The sequence below is a fragment of the Astatotilapia calliptera genome, chromosome 14 (assembly GCF_964374335.1).
Source record: "Astatotilapia calliptera chromosome 14, fAstCal68.1, whole genome shotgun sequence".
Taxonomy (NCBI): domain Eukaryota; kingdom Metazoa; phylum Chordata; class Actinopteri; order Cichliformes; family Cichlidae; genus Astatotilapia; species Astatotilapia calliptera.
Genome location: NC_137435.1, coordinates 16916810 through 16937290, shown reverse-complemented (window position 1 = coordinate 16937290; position 20481 = coordinate 16916810). Strand labels below are relative to the sequence as shown.

The 20481-nt window shown below is 40.2% G+C and overlaps 1 protein-coding gene across 1 annotated transcript in view; it reads right to left on the bottom strand.

Moving 5' to 3' along the window:
- Positions 1-1345: 1345 nt before the first annotated feature.
- Positions 1346-20481, bottom strand: part of ppp1r37 (protein phosphatase 1, regulatory subunit 37) — a 45079-nt gene continuing 25943 nt past the window's right edge. Inside the window, exons 3-13 of the mRNA XM_026191277.2 lie at positions 20098-20143; positions 19817-19917; positions 14484-14603; positions 10892-11042; positions 10553-10708; positions 8942-9054; positions 6094-6235; positions 5823-5989; positions 3520-5158; positions 3323-3400; positions 1346-2215 (exon numbers count right to left, since the gene is read on the bottom strand). Of these exons, the coding sequence (XP_026047062.1) occupies positions 3324-3400; positions 3520-5158; positions 5823-5989; positions 6094-6235; positions 8942-9054; positions 10553-10708; positions 10892-11042; positions 14484-14603; positions 19817-19917; positions 20098-20143 (2712 nt within the window). The 3' untranslated portion in view covers positions 1346-2215; position 3323. The remainder of the gene's footprint in view (positions 2216-3322; positions 3401-3519; positions 5159-5822; positions 5990-6093; positions 6236-8941; positions 9055-10552; positions 10709-10891; positions 11043-14483; positions 14604-19816; positions 19918-20097; positions 20144-20481) is intronic.

Below are 20481 nucleotides of genomic sequence, written 5' to 3'. Positions count from 1 at the left end.
GAGGAGCCGCTCAGCAGTGCAGAAAACAAGCCAAAAAGAACAAAAGAGCAACAGCACATTTCTTTCCTTTCAGAGGAGCCGTAATCATGTCAGTGCTGCTTGCTGCACTTCTTAACACCATTTTAATTGCCGTTACTGCAACATATTGAGCCTGGTCTGTTATTACATTATTTGTAACCCAAAACTTCATCCAAATCATTCTTGCTGTCATTCATGCATTCGTGTGCAGCTCCAAGTGGAGTATTTTCCATTGAAACATACATTCAGTCATATTATTAGTTATTACATGCATTTATTTGAGGAACAAATTTTGCCATACATAACTTTGTGATTACCAGCACAGTTTAATTAAGTTAACAAATTATTCTTTAAAAAAAAGAAAAATCTAAAATTAAAGCATTACAAACAGTGGGAGCAAACTATCGTTTGGGTGTAGAAGAGCAGGAAGGTTGAATGCTGCTCCGTCGGCAGGAAAAGAAATCCAACCTGCCGGTATCTGCTTCAGGGAGGAATTATCAAAGTAGAGATACCGTCTAACTGCCCTGCTCTGAAAAACTATGGTCAGGAGTTGGATTTTTACAGACATCAGCACGTGATTCTGCTCAGACTGTGAGCTCCTTTGGGCCTGTGGGGAAACAGCCATCACTGCCCCCTTGTGGCCACAGATTCACACAGCAGCGCAGCTTTAAAATATGTTGCCTCTTATGCCCACCGCTTCTTTGTTTTGCTGTTACCGTTTCTAATCATTCAATCTTATTTACCCTTCCTCTCATTTTTATTAGAGCCCCTCCCCCCTCAAAAAACAAAAGAAAAACTAAATATTTCCCCTAGTGTGATATGATATATACATCAAAAACTTTAAAGCAAACCCCTAATCAGAAGAAAGGAAAGGAAAATGGGGGGGGGTGGGGGTCAAATAAATCAGAGGGCTCATAAAATAAATATAAAGTAATTGATTTCTCAAAACAGCCAAACAAAAAACCTGGACACCTGCCCCCTTAGGAAAAAAATCAAAACAACACTGAATCTGAAGTGGTGAGACTGAAGGCAACATGATGAGGAGCGAGAACATAGGGGAGAGATGGCACGAAGTGCCAGTGGAAGACTGAGGGACCGGAGGAAAAGAGCGGGGAGATGACGACTGAGACCAGGCTGTTTTTCCTTACACTTTCACACAACAAAGATCAATCGAATAAAGCAATCACTGAGCTGCAGAGAATCAAAGGAAAAACTGATTTTTGCCCCGTATCGCCCAGAAATAAATCAACCAAAATCAGACGTATACATTTCTGATATTCACTAAAGTTTTCTTTTCTTTTCAGCGGGGAACAAATCACCGACTCGGTGAACTCTAAAAAGCATTTTTATTGTAGCAGAAGCGAGCGGGAGATGGTTGCAGCTCCTCCGCGTCAGATCTGAAAGGTCTGAGCGGTGGTGGGAACGCCGATTCCTGAGGGGCCAAAGTGAGTACAGGAGGAGAAAACAAACAGGAGAGGTCACTTTGGCAGAAGTCCCTTAGAGTTTAAAGGAGGGAGTGGGAGACACGCACACAGAAAATGTTGACACTTAAACAGACACGTTAACAACTTCAGCTTCTGTGGATATAAAAGCCTTAAAGAGCGACCTACTCCAACCTCAAGTGTTTAAGCCAGCAGGTCTGATGGGCAGGGTCTACCACTGTTCTTTTGTCTTCTGTCACGTCACATCATCTGTTATTGTCTTTGTGTATGTATGTTACAAAAAATCCTTTTAATTACTATTTTTTTTTTTTTTAATCATTGTGGAGACCTACAGAAGAGCGCAAGGAGCTGTGAGGAAGGTCCGTCTTTGGTTAGTGTTTCATCCTCTCTCTTTTGTCCCCACACTTCTCTTCATGTAAAGATTGCGGCTGACAAAATGTAGTGACAACAGGTTGAACTTTATTTCTCTCCCCCTCATTTCGCATATTCAATGTGCATGTGTGTTTCAGTGGTTGGGTGTAGTGTGGATGTGGAGGGTCTCCTTATGTCACAACTGAGCTCCACAGGCAAATCTTGCCCTTCAAGTCTTTTCCATTATTTGTTTGTATCTTCCTGTACAGAGCTGCGAGTTTAACACTGGGTCTTCTGTCCTTTATGAGAATGCTGTGTTGGAGGTTATGACAAAAACTTGAAGGGCAACCAGTCACGTAGCAAAGCCAGACAACTTATGCTGTTTTCACCTGTCCCGACAGTCCCTGTGGAAGCAGGAGAGAGGAGATAAACGTTTTAGAAACTGAACTTTGATCCGAACCACGTTTAAATATTTCATTAACCACACCATGAAGCTGTATTCATGTACACACCAGAAAATGGTCCATTTCACAATCATTTGCACTACAGAATATACTCTTTGTGGTTCAGTGGAGGAAATGTGAGCAAGATATACTTGTATATAAATCCACTTGGCCTTCACATATCAGCACAATCCAGCACCCCACACACACACACACTCTTACTACCAGTGAGCTGGCAGGCTAATGTCCGACTACAGAGCTGCCCCTCTGTTACACAAGTGTTTGAAAAGCTGCAGAGCATGTATGAAAACATCTTAACACTTCTCTTTGATACAAGCATTGCAACTAGTATGTATCATTTGTTTCTAGGCTACATGGATGATGACATTTAACACCTATTGTTTGCCCTATATAAGATCTGATTTATGACTGGATGTTATTGGTCATATGAGATTTAAGATTGTGCTGTTTCATTGTCTGATGAAGAGCAGACACTTGCGTTTTGCATCATTAATGTCATTATCTGCACATTTGGTCATTTTATTGCGTTTTAAGTTGTGAGAAATAAACTGTAAACTGAAATATTAAAAGAGCAGAAGCAGAAAACACAAAGTGCCTTTTCTGTCATTTTCGTGCTGTTTTTCTACCAGAAGGAGAATGTGCATAGAACGTGCTACATATTAGCACCAGCTTAACACTTTCCAGAAGCAGGTTCTGTAGCATTTTCTGCAAAGGGTTCTCACGTTATGGTTGGTCTTCATCAGTTGCATACTTTAGAGAATAAGGCTCGAACAAGTACACAAATATTTGTTTTCTAGCCACTAGAGCCAGATGAAGTCTCATGAAGGGCAGCTTTGAAATCCGGCCAATCAGAACTGACTGGGCTCTTTAGGTTTAAAGTAACTGAGGCTGACATGAGGGGCTGTTAGAGGGCAGGCAGAGACTCGTGTTTATTTGCTGATTAGCACAAACAGGAATTATGTTTTTTTTATAAGTTATAATGCAACAAAGTAGTATTGCTTCAAGCACACTCTGCAGCAGATTAATAGTGTGATAAATGCTCTATACCTCACGGTGCATCTCTCCCAGTCTCCAAACTGGCTTCCAGCAGCAGTTCCTCCAGGTCCTGTCCACAGCTGACACTCACTACACGAGTGACACATAAGAGACTTTAAAACAACCTTTCCACAACAACAACAACAAAAAAAATCTACTGAATGCGACCTGATTTAAAAAACATGACATCAGTGTTCACACATTCTCACCGTGCTCCATCACACAGCTGCCAGGCTTGGGGCTTTCAGTGTCGAGAAGATGGAGGGAGAACTCAGGTTTCAGGCCATTGGGCAGAGCAGCACCGACCACCTCCCCTTCTAGAGCCTCAGCAAAACTCTCTCCCTCGTCTGCAGAGCTCTCGTCAGCCGATTCCTCCCTTTCAACCGGTGGATTTATTTGAGTGATGGCTTCAGGCCAAGATGAGGTGGGGTTAGGACTTTGTGTTGCATCTCCTGTTTGAGGATTTGACTCCTGTGCTCCACCCTGAGTGACAGCTGGTGCCTGCAGATCAGTGTGGACAGAGGGGAAAGACTCTGCTTCCTGTTCATGTGCCTCTGGTTGTTGCTTTGGCCTTGGCTCCTCTTGGTTTGGCTGTTCTGTCTCTGCTAAACTGAGTTTTTCATTTTCTGGCAAGCTGACTAATATTTCCTGCTTCTCTTTCTGTAGAAGCGTCTCCTGTGTTTGGTGTGGTAAGCAGGCCTCCTCTGCCGCAGTTACTACATCATTTGGTAGCTGTTGCAGTCCAGATGTTAACAGTTCCTGCTGTGTAGGTAAACTAGTCTGGGGTGGATTCAGTTCCTCTGACTGTTCACGCTCTCGGGGTATCACCTGCCAATCATTTCCTACAGGACCTTTCGCCTCCTCTTCCTTTTTGTTTCCTTCTACACAAAGAGGCTCAGGTTGGGGGCTTTTAGGGCTCTCTGTTACCTGGTCTGATGAGGAATTTAAAGGCGGAGCTGGTGACTGTAGACTTGGATCTGTGTTTTCAGTTGTAGACTGTGGCTCTAGTTTGCAGGTCTGTGGAGTATTTAGTGCTAAAGGACTCTGCTCTGTCATTTTAGAGTCTGTCAAAAGAGCAGGTGAGTTCTCCTTCATTTCCTCCTGTGTCAGTTGGGTTTGTGTAGGTGTCTGAATTGTACACAGGGGTTGTGTCTGCTGTGTTGTGTCTGCAGGAGTCTTTGAGGGCTCTTTAGACTGGCTGGGAACAGCAGGCACACTTAACTGGAGCTGATGCTGTTCAGGGGGGCTCTCCACCCGGGTCACCATGAAAATCTTATGACCCCTCCCAGGGCTTGAGACGGATATGCAACGTCCAGGAGATGGAGGTGTGCCCGGAGGAGCTGTAGATTCTGTGACGGTGACAGAAATTACGCTTGACCCTTTGGACGGTGAGGCTGAGGATGTATGTGAGGCACTGAGTTGAGACTGTGCAACCCCTGGATGGGTATGAGTAGCAGTCTGGTTTGAGAGAGTGGAGGAGTTTGAAGTGGAAGATTTTGTTACCACCTCGCTTTCCTCCTCGTCCTCAGTGTCAGAGTCAGACTCCAGATGAGTCTGGGGAACATCTGAGTCAGAGCTCGCTCCTGACTGCCTGCTTGTCTGCGTTTCATTTCCTGCCGTTTCATCGTCTTTATCCTCTACGTCACCTCTCTCCTCTGATGCTGATTCATGCTCCTCCTCTTCCTCCTCCTCTTCTTGCTCTTGCTCTGTGGCAATTTCAGCCATAGAGGCAGACTGCTTCATCTTCTGCTCATTATCCTCTTTTTCTTTAGCAAGGATGAAATTCCTCTTACAACCATTCTGGATCTCAGCCAGCAGGGCACGCTGTGTCTCAATAAAGCTCTTTACCTAAGAGACAAAAAAATCAAAAAATACAAAAAACACATTTCTAATATGCAAAACAGTCACTGTAACAGGGCCTTACTTCTTTCATTTGTTTTAGCAAGAAGTATGTTCTTTCACAACACAATCTTTTTTTCTTTTTTTTTTTAAAGGATGGCATCGTGCTGGCATAACAGATGGAGAAGATCATAAGTACCTCTCCCCAGAAAAAAGACGATTGTACTTTTGTTGGGGATTAACTAACAACTGAGATCTGTTGCCTATTGGGTATTTATCAGAGCAGTGCACATATCATATCATAATATCAGCATGGCTCATCAATTTCTTTTACAGTTTTTGGACAGGAGAAGTATTTGGCACCGTCCAACAAGCCACACTAAGCTATACCTAAACTGTAAATACCTGTATTAGGTTTTGGTCTTCTCACTGGAATTGCTGAAAATGAGTCATTTTATATACACTGAAAACATCACCTCCTCTCCTTATGAAGTTAAGGGGGCTTCGAAATCCAGGGAAAATATTGGCAAAGTACAAAGGCACCTAATTTCAACCCAACAAACACATTTGTACACAGCTGAAATGGGATAATGCTGCAGAAATATTTGGACTATGTTCAACCATCTCCTTCCTGTCCTCTCTACCCTTTACCATTTCTTATTCACATACTCACAGTTTCTTTCTTGGGCTCCCGGTCAAGGTCGAGACGCAGCAGAGAGGTGTTAACCTTCAGGGCAAGAGACAGGGCCATGAGGCCACCTGTTTTAATCTCATTCTCTCGAAGGTCCAGGCGCAGCAGTCTGGGGCTCTCAGCAATGAATTCGGCCACAGCCACAGCTCCTAGAGCACACAACAACAGGAGGCCAGTCAAAAATGCCAAAATCCAACACACACGCACACACCAGAAAAAACTACAGCTGAGGAACAAATACATCATTTCCTACCTTCACAGGACAGCTTGGTGGAAGCAAGGCCCAGCCTGAGCACAGAGCGGTTGGCGATCAGCCCGTCTTTCAGCTTGTGGACTCCTTCGTTACCCACCGAATTATGGCCGAGGTTCAGAGTCTCCAGACTCTGTGTGCATGGCTGAGAGGAACAATATTTAAATTACAAGTGGAAATAATAATGAATAACATAATCACAGTGTTTTGCTGTGTTTTTTAACAGTACAGGAATAAGTACAGAAGTACAGTACAGAATGTCTATTCTTATTTAATACACTTAATGTACAGAATTCACCTGCTTGCTGCATACATGCTACATACATGCACATTCACATAATGTACATAATATATAATGTTCTTCCTCTCTCCCCCCTTTTGCACAAGTTTAGGAGCGTGTCAGGTTACATTTCACAGTGTGTTATACTTGTATAACTACGCATGTGATGAATAAAGAACCTTGAACTTGAATAAGCTTTGTACATCTAGTGTAATTTTAGAAATGTCAAAAAATAAGCAACGCTGTACTTTATGCAGGATTCAATGCCTACATGAAGTGTTTACAGAAAGTCATTCTCTTTAAGTATCATTGAGATTTGTTTTAAAGGTCTCATCCCCAAGTAGGCAGTTTTGATATTACTTACTATTTACTCATCCATTAAGAGTATTTATTAAGATCATTCCTGTTAGCTAGTGCTAAAACGTCAAATGCCCATTTAAATGAGTGAGCACCAAGCCGTGCTGCTTTTACATTTTTGGGCAACATTATCATTTCATAACATTTTAGCAGCCAAGTAAACTGTGGTCAAATCCAGGGCTGTGAATGATTAGCCAAAACAATCAAAGGTTCTTTTTTATCTGTGAGAATTGAAATTTTAGGACATTTTGTTTGAACAAAACAAACAAACAAAAACAAAAACCAACAGACACATTTATTGGAAAAATCTCAGAAATACTGGTTTAAGTAATCGAAAGGCAAAGACCACCACAGGTTATAAAAATAAGTGAATCCCTCTTATAATTATTAACATGTGTGGTTTAAGCATAGTTATCTGCCACATTAGGTTTGATGATAAATTTTTAACCCATTTTACATTATTGCATTTCCTTTTCATGTAGCTTAAAGTAAATCCTGTTTTTATCTAAAAAAGTTTGCTTACAATAACAATTTGTTGAAGAGTTGTATCACAATGCAATCACACTGAACCTAAGAATCAAATAAAACCGATAGCTTTATGTACAAGATACAGGTATGGGTCTATGTAACAAATACAGTAACTGTGATATATACAAATCAGGGCCATTGCACCTCCTGTGGGCCCAAGTTCCAAAATTCCAGGCTTCAGAAAATGTAGCCAGTTGGCCAATGACACCACTGGTGCAAGAAGCTTTAAACAGAGCTGCACACTCTACTGTATGCAATGGAAAACAGCACTTGTCTCCAATAAGATATCCTTATTTTGGACTTATCAAACAGTGTCATGTAATGCAAGTTGCCTTTTTGTCCACATAACAAACACGTCCACTTTAAAGACCATTAACATTGAACCTCAGTTTGATAAAGCATGAAACCTGGATGTTGTCATTCTGATGCTGCCAGTTACGTGGGTCCAGAAGGAAGCGTCTCTATGGCTACGGTAGCTTTTATGTATCACATGATGGGAGCTGGCTATTAAAATGAAATTCAAAAACTACATCATAGGTTAAAAATGACAAACAGTGAAGCGTAACTGCAGCCCTGCCCATAATGAACATAACTACACCAAGTCAACAAAATTAACCAAATCTCATTAATCACCATCAATAAACTGGAAGTAATGAGATCAACAAATGTACTGCAGTGGATTCATGCAGTCATTTATGTTATGTTAGTTTTTTCTTTTTTAATATACCCAATGGTTTGCAACAAGACCTCTGACCACTACATACAAACAGAAAAAAGGCAGTTATCTGTCCTTGACAAGGCTGAAGATGGAATGACTCATCAGAGTCTGTAGTACTAACACAATAAAAAGATGGAAGGAAAGGACACTGAGAGGAACAGATAATGACATTCAATCCCTCAATGACAGATGTGCGACTTCAGCAATGGATTATCTGTAACTAACCACTATGAATTTATTCCAGGTTGAACTGGAAATGGCACGACCAGGACATGAGATCACATTATTCACTTAGTGAAATACGTCAACACAAAATGTCAGGTGTATTAATGACAAGTTTATGCGGAAATGTCCAGTCAAATCAGACGTCATAGCACCTGTTTGCACAGCACACTAACACACCAGCTACACACCTGTCTAAAGTAATTGAACAGCAGTTTCCAAAAGGATATGCAAGTATGAATGCCCATGAGGAAAATAAACAGAGTTCTAAGTCTTATTTGTCCAGACATTAAGGAGTGTGAAACATAGCCTGTGCAACCTGAGGAGAAACTGGAAACCCCCAACCTTGCTACGTCTGCTTCAAGCAGGGTCCTGGATGTGACTCACCATTATTCCAGTAAAGATGACATGCTTTATGGGTAAAATGTATTACAATAATTAAATTACAGTCATAAACATTGACTGAGGTAGAATTAAAATGTGCACATGTGCAGGAAAGTGAGCCCTAGCTGGGGGTGGAATATCCTAGCAGGATATTAAGAAACGAAGAAATAAATAGCAGACTTCTATTCGGATCACTTATCTGACAGAGTTTTAAAAAAAAAAAAAAAATTAAAAAAAAATTGCCTTCCAGGTGCTTTCTTTTCTTCTTTTTCTAAGTTTACACACATAGGCTGTTAAAACCTTCAATCAATGTGCCTGACTTCACTGTGACCAAGTGTGTGTATCTGTTTGTGTGTGTATACCAGTGCAGCAGCAAGGTAGCCCATGCCATTATGCGTGAGCTGGTTGTTCCATAGCACCAACGTGACGAGGCCTTTCCTCTGTTCTTTTAGTCCCTCACACACATAGGCCAGACCTGCACAGAAACACACACAGACCGAGTTCTGATGAGCATCTAGAAGATTACTGTAATGTTGATGAAGTGCAGTGGAAAAAACTTTAGCAACTGTAAACTGTAAAGCCCATATTAATATCCCTATGCATTGTCACAACTTCTATTGATATAAAGAAGACACATTTGAGGTTTTTTAGGACCCCTTTAATGTCACTTTAAATGAAATCTAAAAGTGAACATGCAACAGAAATACAAAATATATTTCTTCTGCATAAATACATTTGCTTTAGCTTAAAACGAACAGTAAGGAAAATGGTTAAGTAAAAAACAAGCCAAAAAAAAACCCCCCACACCATTTAGACAGAAAATGAAATCGGCAGCATCAACATGGTATGATTTTTAATTTGAGAAGTAGATAAAAATGAAATGGTTATGAAAAATAATATTCCAGTGTTTCCTCAATCTGTGGGCCAGTGCCAGGACAAAGTAACAGGAATTATTATTAACAGTAAACAGTAATAACAACATATTATTATTATTATCACTACTACTACTATTGTTGTTCCTATTGTTAATATTATAATTCCTTTTTTTTTCTAAAGACAGAAGTGACAACATATCTAATTAGCCTATTGTTACCATTAACCACTAAGATACATGTAATTATTGCCTTGAAGGCCTGAAGTGTTAGTCAGACTACAAGGGGAAAATAGAGTTCATTATGTTATGACTAACGAGTGGTTCAGCTAATATCTGCCCCCTTAAGTTATTATTATAGTAGACTTAATCATCAATCGCTGTATGTACACCAACTGCAACAACAGTGATTCAGTGCTCCCCAAAATACTGCAGTCTTAAAGTATGCAGTAGCATTATGGTGCCTAAATGTGTAGCAGGAGTAAAAATAACATTTTTGCACAGTGCTGTAACTAAAACATTTCAAGTAACTGAAGATCCTTAGGCCACCCTGTGTGTGAGACCATGTACTTCTTATAGCTTTCATGGCAAGGTTTTTCCTTAATAAAATCAATCTCGCCAGCCACTAAAGCCATTTTGTCTTATCCGAAAGGACACTCACCAGGATTGTTTCTTTAAGTGGAGTTTCATTTAATTTTCATTTAATCAGGCTAAAATCAGTATATGTATGTTAAAGCTCGCAGCTGCCTTAATATGAAGATACTTCTGTTCAATACCTAATGTTATTTTACTGGTTTGTGTATTAGCTTTCACTTGTTTGCACTGCTTTAATTTTGTATTATTTAGCATTTTGTGTTTGCCTGCTTTTGGTTTTACTGCTCGTTATACAAATTTTTAATATCTGAATATGATCTACTTCTTTTATGTTGCCCCTTTGCTGAGACTGAAGGATTTTTAAAAAAGTTTCAGTGAAACAATATTATGGTACATAGAGCAAACAAATCTAACAACAAATACCACCCCGATGAAACAAAACTGTAAATAAATAAATAAATAATGATGGTACTTGTTACTGTGTCAGAGCACTATTACTGCTTCTTACCAGAGTCCAGGATGTGATTATTACGTAGGTCCAGGATCTGAATGTTGTAGTTAAACTTGAGCAAATTGCCAAGTTGGGCTGAGTCCTGCAGGCCATTGAGCTTGTTGTCAGCAAGGTACAACTCCCGGAGGTTCATATTCATCTTCAGAGCTGTAGCTGTATCAGTGAGATGAAAAACAAAAGAAAAGTGAGGGAAGAAAAGGTGAAGAGGTTAAAGAAAACGGTAAAAGGAATAATAATTTTATGTTTAATCAGATAAAAAGCTTCTCTGAAGGTGAAATAAAGCTCCACTTGCTATTGTACATCCTCTGTCACGCCCTAGTACTTTGGCTGACTTACCCAATAACATGAGTGGTCTGCCAGAGAGGCCAGCGTTCTCCAGATGGAGGACTGCCAGGCTGCCACTGATCCTGAGCGCTCGTGCTACAAAGGGAGCCGAGTGGTCCAGTAGGGGAGTGTTACGGGCATCAAGATACTGCAGAGAGCTCGTCTGAGGGGGAAACACCAACAGAGGTGCAAATTATTGGCTATACAACATAAACATCCCCAAGCCCAAAACAATCCACATTACTGTGATGAAAACAATCACAGCATGCCTCTTGGAATGAAATAAAATCCTAGTGCAAAGGCCAAGCAGGATAAATATGTAAGTGACTGAGTAAAATAGCCAAAACACACAGAAACATGCAAACTTTTAGTGGAACTGCTTTGATTTTAATTGAAGCCAACATAAAGGCAATGAGAAGTAGTGTTGTTATTTATGTAACCCGAGGCAGATCTCAGGGATTGAAGGACATGCACTTGCCGAAGCATTTGTTAATTCGATTCCATTTACTTCATTGAAATGAGTTATGAGTTTTCATTGATAATGTTCAAGCTGTGCAGCATTGCTTCATAAATCAGACGGTCATTGCTCGGAGACAGGGAATGCCTTTTGGTCCAAGCACTGATCAAATGCCAAAGAAGTTTCCCACACATAGTTTTGATTACAGTAAGACCGTTGTACACAGTTACCACATAATCACTGACTGTGATTAAGAATGTGGTGTTTTTCCCTCTAGGATTAAATTAATGACCCAAATGGAAAATAAAAACAAATGAGTAGGCCACAATAATAATAAAGAGTGCAAAGTAATTTGTTACTCTGCAGACAGTTTGCATACAGAACAGATCCACAGAAGATAGCCCTCCACTCTGTGATGAGCCACCTGGAGCAGCAGCAACGCTACATCCGAATGCTCTTAGTGGATTACAGCTCAGCTTTTAATACAATCATTCTGGATATTCTCATCACAAAACTGGTCACTCTTGGCCTCCTCCCTCTCACGTGTGCCTGGATAAAGGACTTTCTCACTAACTGGCCCCAGACTGTAAGACTCGGCCCTCATCTCTCCTCCACTCGCATGCTGGGCACTGGCTCCCACAGGGCTGTGTGCTGAGCCCCCTCCTGTATTGCCTCTGGACCCAGGACTGCAGTTCGACCCACAACAGAAACCTCATCATCAAGTTTGTTGATGACACCACGGCAGTTGGACTCATCTCAAAGGGAGACGAGGCAGCCTACAGAGAGGAAGTCCTGAAGTTGGCAGCATGGTGTTCAGAGAACAACCTGGCAGTGATCACCAAGAAAACCAAAGAGGTCACTGTCGACTTCAGGAGGCACAGCACTGACTTAGCTCCCCTATACATCAAAGGTGAGTGTGGGGGGGGGTCCACACCTTACGGTTTTCAGAGTCCTCATCTCCACTGACATCTCCTGAACAGACAACATCACAGCGGCTGTCAAGAAGGCATCAGCTGCACTTCCTGATGGTCCTCGGGAAGTACAAACTGGACTCCAACCTGCTGCTGACCTACCGCTCGTCCATTGAGAGTCTGCTGACATACTGCATCACAGTATGATACGGTAGCTGCACTAAGGTGAATAGAGTGAGGTTTCAGAGTGTAGTCAAGGCAGCACAGAAGATCACAGGATGCCCTCTCCCCTCCCTGATGGACATTTATTTCTCACGCTTCCTCAGCAGAGCAACAAACATCATCAAGGGCAGTTCCCACCCTGGTTTTGACCTGTTCAACCTGGTTCCCTCAGGGAAGCGCTACAGGTGCATAAGCACAAAGACTATCAGACTCAAGAATACTTTCTTCCCAAAACTCCTTCAACTCACACATGCACTGACAACACAGTTCCACCACCCAATCCAAGGACTTCCCTCTATACACAGACTACATAACTACCATTACCAATACTTAATTTTTGTGCAATACCCCAGACTGTAAATATATCACACTATTTTCCCCCCCGATTCGTATATTTTATATTTTTGAATATTGCTCATATGTATACAGTGCTGCAGAACCCCCCTTTCTTTTCCCACATGTCTGCACTGAGTGGGAGATGCTCAGTATCTTATTGTACATGTGCACAGTGACAATAAATTGCATTCTATTCTATCCTATTAGTGCTGTTCACCGCAGTACACCGAGCCAACCTAACACACAAAAATCTCTGCTTTTTCATAAAAGTTTGAATAGTTTGGGAGGTTTTTTTGGGTTATGAGTCACACTTACGACAAAAAACAAACCAACAAACAAACGAAAGAACAGTAACCAGTAACTCCACATAGTTTGCTTTGATTAAACAACAGCTGTTCACATCAATGTGTTTTCTCTCATGTGCTGCTGTCGTCCTTATATATCAGTGTGTTTAGCCGTTAGTGATTTGAATTCTTAATAGTAATAAGTGATGACTGACGTCAAAGGGTGACTTATGTTTGCAGCAGCACTGACGATGAAAGGTCAGAGATAAGAAACAATACAGAATCTTGGTCTTTTCCCCCTAGACACAAAGCAATGACTAACACAACACAAGTAAGCAACAGTTTGAGCTTCAGCCTGAAGAGCTTTCTCACTAAAAACAAAGCCTTTTTACATTTTTCAATCACTTGTGTAAATTGTCTTCAGTGACTTTTCTGAGGACAGATCTTATTTCTTTCAGTCATTCCATCATCTTCTGTCACAGTTCAACTATTGTTTTACTACTTGTTTTTTTCATGTGCAAAACAAAAGCACATCCTCTTGATTTTAAGGTTTTCTAAATCAGCACATAACAGAAAACTGGTCCTAGTGGGACTATTAGAAGGAAAAAAAAAAACGCTAAGGAGTTGCTCACATCATTTTGAAGAAATTCTGGCACACTCTGTTCTATTCAGTTCATTGAGATTTGCAAGGATTTATTCATGTACAGCTCTTTTAAGGACCAGTGACAGCGTTTCATTCAGGGTTGCCATTCACCTTGATTCTTTTCTTTTTCAGCATTTCTGTTGTAGACCTGCTGCTATGCTTGAGATCCTGTTGCATGACACAATATCAGACACGCTTCAGCTGTCAGACAGATGGCCTCACATTTGACTCCTTGGTACTTTGGTATAAAGACGAGTTGACAAACAACTCAATAACTGCAAGATTCCCAGGTCATGTGGCCGCAAAACAAGCCTCGCTTTGCAGACCCTAACTGATACTTACCCCAATTTCTTTTACTAAATACCAAGAATGTCCTTCATTTTTCACACACTGCTTTGACACTATGTCCCAATGCACTTCATTTAGTGTGCTTACTTTTATAATCTCTCTTTTTTAAATCATGTGTTATTTTAGAATGATGAATGTTTAACTGACTTTCTTTTTTTAAATTTAGTGACAGTCGTTTTCATTTATTTAACTTTAAATTTGTTTACTAGTTGTTATTGTGCCAGGTTAGCTCCTACTATTGCAGTTTGCATTACTAAGAGCCTGATGACCACTTTTTCCTGAAGGGTAGCTGTATGGGCAGAAACAACCCTCCTGGTCTTTCAAGGGTTAAGAGTTCAACTCTGCTCAACACCATGACCTTTGCACACTGTAGTTGTTGGTGTATGGGAGGATGATCTCTCACCTTTCGCATCATGTGAGCTGCGGCCTGCCATCCTCGTGTGCCAATGTGCTTGTTGAAGGAGATGTTGAGATGTGTGGCCGACTCATAGTACTCTATCATGTCAAAGAGAGCTGAGGCACCCTGAGGGGGAGGAAGAGGGAGAGAATAGGAGAAACATTAACCAACAGATTAAAATCTAACAACTTAAAGAACTCTCACAGTTGGTCCATAGTGTTACAACGCTGGAAGAGATGTTGTAATGCAGCTTGGAGCAGTTGTAGTTGCCAGGGTAACAATCCCTCAAGGCAGGTGAGAAGTGCTGAGGTTCAGACAAGGTTCAGTCCACAAATTCTGACAACTTGCAATTCACCTATGCATGGTACAATCAATGTTCCCTCTAATGTTTCATGTGTCTGAGCGAACACGCAAACTCCCTGAGCGGACCCTTGGAGCACTGTGAGCAACAGTAGACGTGTGCACTGTGGTCACGCCAGCACTGAATCCATCCAAGTTACATGGTTTATTGAAATAATCAAATTACAGCATTTACATTTATGTTAGACTACTTACAATGAAAATTTAAAAAAAGAAATCTTGTTCATGACCTGTGTAGTATGTTAACACTACTGGAAGTAAAAATAACTTAAACTCCAATTTTGAAAACACAAGAATATATATATAAAGCTCTGACTTGCATTATGAGTATGAGCCTGTGGTCTGGGAGAGAGTCCTGTAACTCTGTCTGCAAAATACAGTATATAATGATTGTTGGGCAATTAAATATATAGTTACTTCTTCAAAAAAGTAACTGAGTTATGCAAACAACAAAGTTTTTTGCAGCAGTTTACCTAAAAATGCAGCCAAGGCGTTTTTTTTTAAATAAACAGTTAAAACTATTTTAAGAATAATCAGCTGTTCTGCATCAAATCTGATGCCACACAAATCATTTGTGCCACTCCAAAAAATAATTTCTGTCCACTATGAGATAAAGGAGAACAACAGCCTGATACCTGCAGGCCTGACGACAGGAGATGTATCACTCCTGTAACACCTGTAACATTCAGTAGTCGCATCATTGTTCTGGCAGACGCAACAAAACTATTGACAACACTACACACTAACTACGCAAGATTTGCGCTAAATGTGGCAAATCTCTCACATCTCAAAACACCGCCACAACTCCTAAAACTTCCCCCCTTCCTAAACAACTAAATGCCATGTTACCATATAATTTTTTGATTGGTCGACATGGTACATTTTTCCACCAATAGGAAAGGGCAGGCTTTTTTGGTCTTGTCTTTGCTCACAGGCAGAGAGTGTTTTCGAGCGCTTTCCTTATAAAACGCCGTTTTTACTGTTTCTTCCCGCAGTAAATATAAACAACGATAGCATTCAGGAAGAAAACCAAACATTGCATATATTTTATCATAACTCCGGTTTTACGTGGCCTATCAACACAATTTAAAAACAGGTATAAAGTCCACACTTTTCCCGTCAATTGTTCCGTCTGTCCTGCTCACATCTCCAATGGTTGTACACGTTGTCCTTAACGTGGCTTCACTCCACATCAGCCACGCCGCTTTGCTAGCTAAAACAATTTAATTTCAATTCAGGTTAGATTTTTTTGTTGTGCGCAACGCAGATTTTCTGTGCACAGAGACCGTGCCAGCAGTGCGCAATTGCGCACGCGAGCAGCTTAGAGAGAACATTGGGTACAATCATCACCTTCACAGGCTTCCTAAATAAAACCAGCCTCACCAACAGCTGTCATCACTGGTGACATGGTCATGCACTGTGAAATCATCCCTAACAGTGAGACTGTGAATAATGAGCTCGATTTTAACTCCCTGAGCTGTCAGAGTTTGTGTTTGGGGTGAGTACCTGAACTGTGGTTAAACTACTGTTCTTCTACACCCAGCACACTTAAACACTGAGGATTTTGGCACTGACCTCTCATTCTACTTAGCGGATTTGGCTTCCTGCAACTTTATCCTTTTAAACAACACGAAGTTCATGTAGAAGAGTCACTGTTTTGACACATTGGAGGAGGTCTGGTGCACTTTGTGATCACACATGAAACTGTGAAAAAGAAGCTGAAAAGGTTCACGCTTTGAATGGAACTGTGTAAAGGCTCTTTTGGTTGAAAAGTAAAGTACAAAATGCTTGATTAACTTGACGTCCATCAAGCAACATCATCATGTTGTTTCTGAAATATTCCAGAGTACTGCAAAAACCAAAGTGCTGTGTGATTGTAAGACTCCAAATGTGCGTGGTAAGAATCAGAGGCAGGACTAAAATTAAATATCAGGTGATCAAGGATGACATAAGTGCACTCATGATCAGTGTTTTAATCTGGCTTTAATAATAATGTCAGAGGGGCAACTCAGTATATCAGTAATTCCTGAAAAACTACATAAAGATGATGGCACCGTAGTGAGGATGGATGTCTGGTTCTTTTGCTTTTCCTATTTTCCAAATATAACTCATAGCTGAGCATATCAGCTTGCTGCTGCAACACTAGATCTCATGACTGGATTCTGTGTTTCTCATCTGTTTCAATGGAAAAAATAAATAAATAAACATACAATAATATCGAAATAAATAAATAAACTGACCCCACAACTGATCAACCAACTGCAGGAGGTGATCCAGATTAAATGTGAGATTATCCTTTTCTGATGCTGATAAAAACTAACAAAGTCAGACAGGCTATGCTACTGCATAGTATCTCCTAACCTTTCCACTTTGCATTCGTTTATACTGGAAGACATTACCGAGTATACAGCAATGTGTGTTTATCTACAGGGTGGAGGAAGATGAGTCATTCAGTCCAATAAAAGCCATCCTGTAACTCTGCTTCCCGTGCTTGCGCCTTCACAGGCTTCTTAAAACATCTCTTTCTAACCATTTTTCTCCTTTCATCTTCCCATTTCATTCCCAACAAGACGCCACTGCTGCACAGTCGAGTCAAGTATGAGCCAAATCAAGCCATCTACTGTATACCTCTCACACCCACTCAAAAATGAACCCATCCTCTTCCCGAGTCGATTTATTTTCTATGCCAGCTTCCTCTAATCCCAGCTCATCCGGCAACACTACTTCAGTATTTTCTCCTTTCAGAGCTTCATTTCATCTCAGCCCAAGGCGAGACACTTGCCTGAGACTGAAAAACTGCTCTCTGGTGACTCAGTCGATGACTCATTCTGCCACTTTATTCACATTTCTGGGGTAATGTTGCATGTTGGGTGAAATTAAAAAAAAGAAACAAAAAACAACAACAACAAAAACCATCACTCTACACTGTTACTTAATTATATATATTTTTTAGATTGTATGGTTTTTTTGGACTGAAATAAAATGACACATAATGTCTCTCCAATTTAATTAGTAGAAGAACTTGTGAGATGGAATGCGGTGATACAATTTTTGCGGTATCGATGCTCCGGAGCTGATAATGCACTCTTTAAGCCCTACACAAAACATCTGCCAATATTTGCGCAGAAGCCCTTCAGCACTGGTAGAAAAATGTTATCCATTTGGTTGTCTGGATATGTTTATCTAGTGCATGAAAACTGATCCATGGCTCACTGCATTTACACCTGGTATTAAAATGTATTTTTTCCATCTGGACTGTGCGAACATTGTGACTGGATCACAATAGGCAAATTAGTTAGAGCCGGCAGACTTGTTACTGGTTAACTGAAGCAGGTCCGTAAATGGATGTATAAACTTTTGTTAGGTTTGAAACTGTGACACAAGACCCACTGGTGGGGTCAGTGCCATTACAGGTAGGGCATGGATGACCAGGGGAAACTATGAAGTGAAACTACTTTGAATGAATGGGATTTTTGTTGGGGACTTCCCCAACAAAAATCCCATTCATTCAAACAAGAATTTGCTGGTGCTTTTATGGTGACCTCTATTTATCTAAAAATAACTTTTGTTATCTGTGGTCTATAAATATTCTGGCATGTATGTTTTTTTACTCTGAAGAGGTACTTTTACAAACACCAGGAAAGAACCACTGTTTACATCTGCTGAGATCACTACTCATCTGTCCTTCACATGCATAGTCTCTAAATCAGGGGTCAACGGCAACGAAATGCAGTTTTTATCCATCCAGAAGTGCTTTAGCAATTATATTAATATTATGTTAATTGTATACTGATTGAAGAAATATAATGCAATTTGGTCCTCGAAATTACTTTTTTTTCTTAGAGAGATTTTGTTTGTTGTTGAGTGCAATGTTAAAATAAGTTCTTTAAAACCAAAAAATTATTTAATATGAAGGTAATATGAGCAGAGAGTACAAATATGTTGAGCTATTGGCTGTGTTAGTTCAGTGAGAGAGTTCTTCATAAAGAAAACATTTTTCACTAGAAGTCAAAAACTAATGGGTACACTTATGTCTGCATTTTTATTTTGTGCACAAAATTATAGCAGAAGTCCTGCCACGTGTCTGGCCAGAAATAAAGTTTGTTTGTTTATTTGGTAGTTCAATGAAAGGCTTCAGTTAGTTAAGAGTGAGAAAAAAATGCATTCACATTTGCAGTTTGGTTTTCACATACAATATTTGAAATAAAAACAAACAAACAAACAAACAAAACACTACATTTTAGGAAATACTGGTAGGTTTTTTTCTTGTTTGTTTGTACTACTTGAACACTGAAGTCGCCTTCCAATCAGATAACAGTGCCTGCAGGGGCTCACAGCTCACTTAGGTTTGAGACCCTTGCTCTAAATAATAACATAAAACACTGATGCATATTTTAATATTTAAAGACATCGAGTTACTTTGTCTTTAAGGTCACTGAAGAAAATATTTCGGCATTATTAACTAACCATGATTAAATAAAGTGAAAGCTGCCCAGAACCATCAGGTTTCCAAGACCTCAAGGACTGCAAGTTAACAGACTCTGCAAACGTGCCGTTAACAGCAGGTGACAGGGAGCTAAATTAATTCTGCAGTTAAAGAGTGAAAGTACTGACACAGTTTTGACAGACAGGAATTACGTAATGAGCAGTAATTAAACTTTCTGGTCCAAAGCAAACTTCTTCCTGTATGACTCTGGCAACAGAGTATGTGTGTTCTGGAGGGTGTGTGACAGGAAGTGGTCAGTGTCCATGTGTTCCACACTACGACACTGTCTATCTGTGCATGTCTGCAGCCCAAACATTTTAATGGTGTTTACACAAGTAGACATCTGGGGTAATCAGAAAACTCGTGACCACATACTTCATGTCCTGCTAGTCCTGTAATCGTGGAAAAGTTAATGAGAGTGTAACTGAAAGCATGAATCAAACATGAAAGAAGATGAGAAAAGGGGGAGAAGCAGATATTTAAAGCATCTTACATCTTCATCCAGGTTGGTTTGCTCCAGGTCCACCAATTTAAACTGGACCCTCTTCAAAATCTCTTCCAGAGACTCGCATGCCTTGTAGTCCAGCTTTTCACCTAAAATATATCCACATACACTTGATCAATTAACCATTCAGCCATGCAGTATTAGATGCTGTTTATAAATTAAAGTTAGAAAAACTGCAATTACTATTTTCCACATGTTACACTGTTAATTGTACTGTATCGTTTGTGACTGTTGTAGTGGGGGTTTTGTTTTTTTGGTCTGGTACTTACCTTTTAAATCTAAGCACTCATTTCGTTGTGTCAGGTCTTTCAGTTCCTACAGAAACAAAAACAAGTAGTGTCAGGAAGGGTTTCCCCATTGAAGCAATCTTTTCTTTTCACATGTTCAAGCCTTCACGTGATTCAGCAGGCAGTTCACGAAATGGTAGATATCACATAAATCAAGACAAACAATTGCTGCTATAAAAAAAAAAAAAAAAAAAAAAAAAAAAAAAAAAGCATCTGCAGCATACATTAGCTCCAGGCTCCCTTAGAGTATTTATCTTCTGGTTTTGTTTTAGGATGCACTGAAAGGGAATGCTCAGTCACCCCCAATGATGACAATTTTGGCTGTATGGGATAGTGTGTTACAGAAAGTGTTACAGTTAATACAAA